The sequence below is a fragment of the Pundamilia nyererei genome, unplaced genomic scaffold (assembly GCF_000239375.1).
Source record: "Pundamilia nyererei isolate P.nyererei 1_Seehausen unplaced genomic scaffold, PunNye1.0 scaffold00331, whole genome shotgun sequence".
In the NCBI taxonomy this organism is placed as follows: Eukaryota; Metazoa; Chordata; class Actinopteri; order Cichliformes; family Cichlidae; genus Pundamilia; species Pundamilia nyererei.
Window position 1 is genome coordinate 56,653 of NW_005187732.1, and position 3,965 is coordinate 60,617.

Genomic DNA, 3,965 nt, shown 5'->3' on the forward strand with positions numbered 1-3,965 from the left:
ACCGGATTATTAGCTCTGATAGCTGGGATCACTACATTCTAATGCAAGCTTGTAATAAAGCAGCCCTTCACAGTGGCTCACAGGGAATTGTCAGCGATCCCACTGTACTGTACCAATTTCATGAAAGTGGCTGATTTGACTTTAAGATTTAAATATCAATTAGCAGCAGTAGCAGAATATGTGCTGAGAATGTGTGTCTTCAATTAAGATTAAGGTACACAAATAAAAAGAAGAAGAAAGTGAGTAAGGATGTGTTGTTAACTTTGGCACTGCCCTGTGTTGGTATTGCAGCTTAGAAGGAAATTTATTCTGGTAACCTTTCCGTGAAGTTGCAAGGAAGTGAGAGGACCACTCCACCCAATCTAAAATTAAAAGTTACAAGTTTCACCATGTTGACTCAGTTTTACTATGTCTCCTTTTTCATGATTTAGGAAAGAGCGGTGCCTGCAAATGATTACTGACTGTGGAAAAATGTCTTTTTAGACACTGGAATTTATTGCGTTCGTTCTTGAAATTAGAGATTTCTGCTCAAAGACCCTCAAAGTTCGGGAGGCATTTTTATGCCACTCACTAATAAGCGCAGACATAAAGATTACTTTAGTCTCAGAGAGGATGAGATAACCTGTGACGCTGGAGGTACAAATACAGGAGAATCTAGTCAGCTACTGGTTGCATTCTGGAAACCGCAGGGTTCAGATTGACAATTTTTCTGTGACCAAACCAAATGGAAGCTCAATCATGAAATCGCTGCATTTTCGTAACAGAAAGCTCAATAAATAAGTAGCATCTGGTATGAATATGAAATATGACAGAAGACATTCAGTCTTTGGTTTGTTACTAGCTTGAGTCCAGAGGTCATCTCCTCACAACACATGAATCAAAATGACTTTTCTGTAGCGCTACTGGTTATTATTCCCACTTATGAGCCAGTCGAAAAAATCACAAAGTTCAAGTTCCTTTGAGGGAACCCCTAGTTGTGGCGCCAATGGCGGAGGTTCAGACGGAGCCCTATCGAAGCTGCTGGAGGTAGCTTGAGATATATCGAGTGGACCGGGGACAGTGAGCAGGGAGAGCAGAGACACACTGTTTGATGTATTGTCTTGATCATAACTCTGCTTTGAGGGAAAAGAAGGCACGGGTGATGGCTCCAAACCTGAAACGGCTGGAGCTAAAAGAGAAGGAGGAAGAGGATTTTGAAGAGGTGGTGGTAAAAAAGTAGACGGTGAAACTGAACTGCTTGGGTTTCTACTAAAGCGACATGGAGGCAGCTGGGGCACGCAACCCGGTGCTACTACACCCGCGCTTCCAGCCTCTAAATGGGAATAAGGGGGTGTAGCGTCAGCTGTAGCATTTAGAAAAGATGTTTTCTCCTTAAAAAATCCGTCCACTGTGTAACCCATTTCACAGAGGGTGTCTTGCTCCAGCGTGGGCTGCGCAGCTGTGGAGAGCACACCGGAGGGAACGGGGTTTGAAATAAGACCGTCACAGATGGGTATACCATTTGTTGTGCTTGAGGTCATTATAGGTTCTTTACTAAATAAAGAGTGCGGAGCTGTGTATGTGGTGAAAGATGCTGAATAGGGAACTGTCACTGGGCTGGAGGAAGAGGAGGACGAGGAATTGAAGAGCTTAGGTGAAGAATGAGCAGAGGAGGCTAATGTTGTGTTAGCTGGAGGAGAGACGTGGTTCCTTTTGACGCAGTCAAGGCTCTGAAGTCCCAGGCTGGAGGTCATGGAGGTCAGAGAGAAGGGGAGCGCAGAGGAAGCAGCCACGGTGGAGTCCGAGGCCTCGGCGATTCCATGATGGTTGGAGCTGGTCTGACAGTCAGCTGAAGAAGAACCCGCGAGGCTGGAGGGGAGGCGGCAGTAAGGTTCGTGACGCTCCAGCGACATCGTTAACAGGTGCAGCTCCTTTTTCAATGCAGCGATCTCCTTATGAAGAGCCGAGTTCGAGTGCTCAAGACTCTGGAGTTCCTGAGGAGACAGAGGGCAAAGGGGAAAAGGAAGCGATTAAATAAGGGGCTGAGGGGGAAAAGACAAAGCGGAGGGATCAATAGTAAAGAAGAAAAGTCAGGTATATCTTTATTATCCCTAATTGAGGCGCTCACCAGCCATAAAAACTTATTACAGACATACATCAAAGGACAAACAATGAACGCAATCACATGCCACCCACATAATATCACACCAAGCCTGTGCTGCGCAGTAATAAAACGACACAGCGAAACAATCTTAATGACGCTCCTTTAAGGCTCCGAGAGTGTGCAGCAATAGAAAGCACAAGAGGCATAAAGCGGATGAAGTGTGGCCAACGCCAGAACCCCAAAGGAGAACTGAAATATTGCTCCTAAGTGACAGCGCTGCAAGATCAGCATGAAACGAGTGGGTAGGCGGTGGAGAGAGAACAAAAGGTGATTCCTTGCTGATAAGTGCAGACTAATGCATGGGACCAATTAGGAAAATTTAGAATTGAAATGTGGCAAAAAGCTTTCTCAATAAACGTGCCTTTTTGGAGCATTTACAACGGTTTTCTTTACATTTAGCGGTAAACTTAAAGCACTTTCGAGATGCTCTTCCTTTTTTCAGTGGTCATATATACATACTGTTACATTGGTGGCCATAGTTTCAAATACATACAACTAATGAACTCAGTCTTTAACAATAAAATTCACTGTTTTTGACTGTTTTTTTCTACTCTTGGATCTGCCGGGGATATGCCTAATATAGTCATCTCGGACAGACTGTGGCTGAAGCCCCATCACCTGCTGCTCAAACCTTCAAGTCGCAAAGAGCAGATAATAATAAGAAATCTGAGTCAGACCTCAGTAAGTTAGGCCTAGAGATCAGCTGATGACCCTCGGTAACCCCCGTTCACTATAGATAATAAATGTATATTCCACGACCACCTCTTCGGCTTTGGCTGCTAGCAGAGTCGCCGGTAGTTTGCACGGAAGGCTCCAACTCCTGCAAACACTCGCTAGCTAACCACCAGCCGGCCGATAAGCTTGAAACAGTGCGGCGTAAACAAGAAGCAAACAAGAACAAAGACCTTCAAAGTAAAAGTTGTACCTCATCTCTAAAACCAACACACGTTAAAAGGCACAACTTCTTGACGATGAAGGCAAAGGTTCTCTGTTTTTAGCTGAGGTCACACTTCTTCCCAAATTTCACTACTGCCACAGACAACTCAGCATCTTCCATAAAAACTAGAGGCCATCTCTGACTAACCAAAGCAAACACAGGCTGATAACACTGACGAAAGGCAATTTCGCCTTAAGGCGATGCCTAAAGTGGGCCGGAACAATCCGGAGCAGCATTCCAGCTCATTCAGTAAAGTACAGAGTAGTTAAATGTGATTGGCAGATTTGACTAATGCATAATGACTAATGATTTCATTTGCAGCCTGCTTTCAGCTGACAGCATGGAGATATCTGCTTAGTTTCCAAAAAAAATGTAGTTCCTAAGAACAGAAGAAAAAGGAGGTCAGCATACAACACCCTCAAAGATATGAGTGAACAGAGAACAGGAGAAGAAGATGATAAACTGTTTTCAAAGTTAAGAACTTTTCAGCAAGGGACATTTGATAAAATGGAAATCTTACTTGCAGTACTTGAATCTACACATGATTTACTGCTAATCATACTATTTTATCTATATATTGCAAAACTGTGAAGGTTGCATGAAAATACTAGTCATTGTGGTGCAAGTTACGGTGGCAGAGCCTGCACACACACACACACACACACACAAAATCTACTGTTGAGTTCAAAAATTAATATGCAGCTTGTCTCTAAGTGACTATTTTCACCCAGCAGTAAGGTTCCCACAGCTGCCAAATCCCACTTTAACCTCTACACAAAAGAAGAGCTTTTAAAGGAATGGGTGAAACCAGCCTTTTTGGAGCATTTACAACGGTTTTCTTTACATTTAGCGGTAAACTTAAAGCACTTTTGAGATGCTCTTCCT

At 43.6% G+C, this 3,965-nt stretch overlaps 1 protein-coding gene across 1 annotated transcript in view; it reads right to left on the reverse strand.

The window, feature by feature from the left end:
- Positions 1–7: 7 nt before the first annotated feature.
- The window catches only part of batf2 (basic leucine zipper ATF-like transcription factor 2), a 7,241-nt gene continuing 3,283 nt past the window's right edge, over positions 8–3,965 (reverse strand). Inside the window, exon 3 of the mRNA XM_005751863.1 lies at positions 8–1,973. Within this exon, the coding sequence (XP_005751920.1) occupies positions 900–1,973 (1,074 nt within the window). The 3' untranslated portion in view covers positions 8–899. The remainder of the gene's footprint in view (positions 1,974–3,965) is intronic.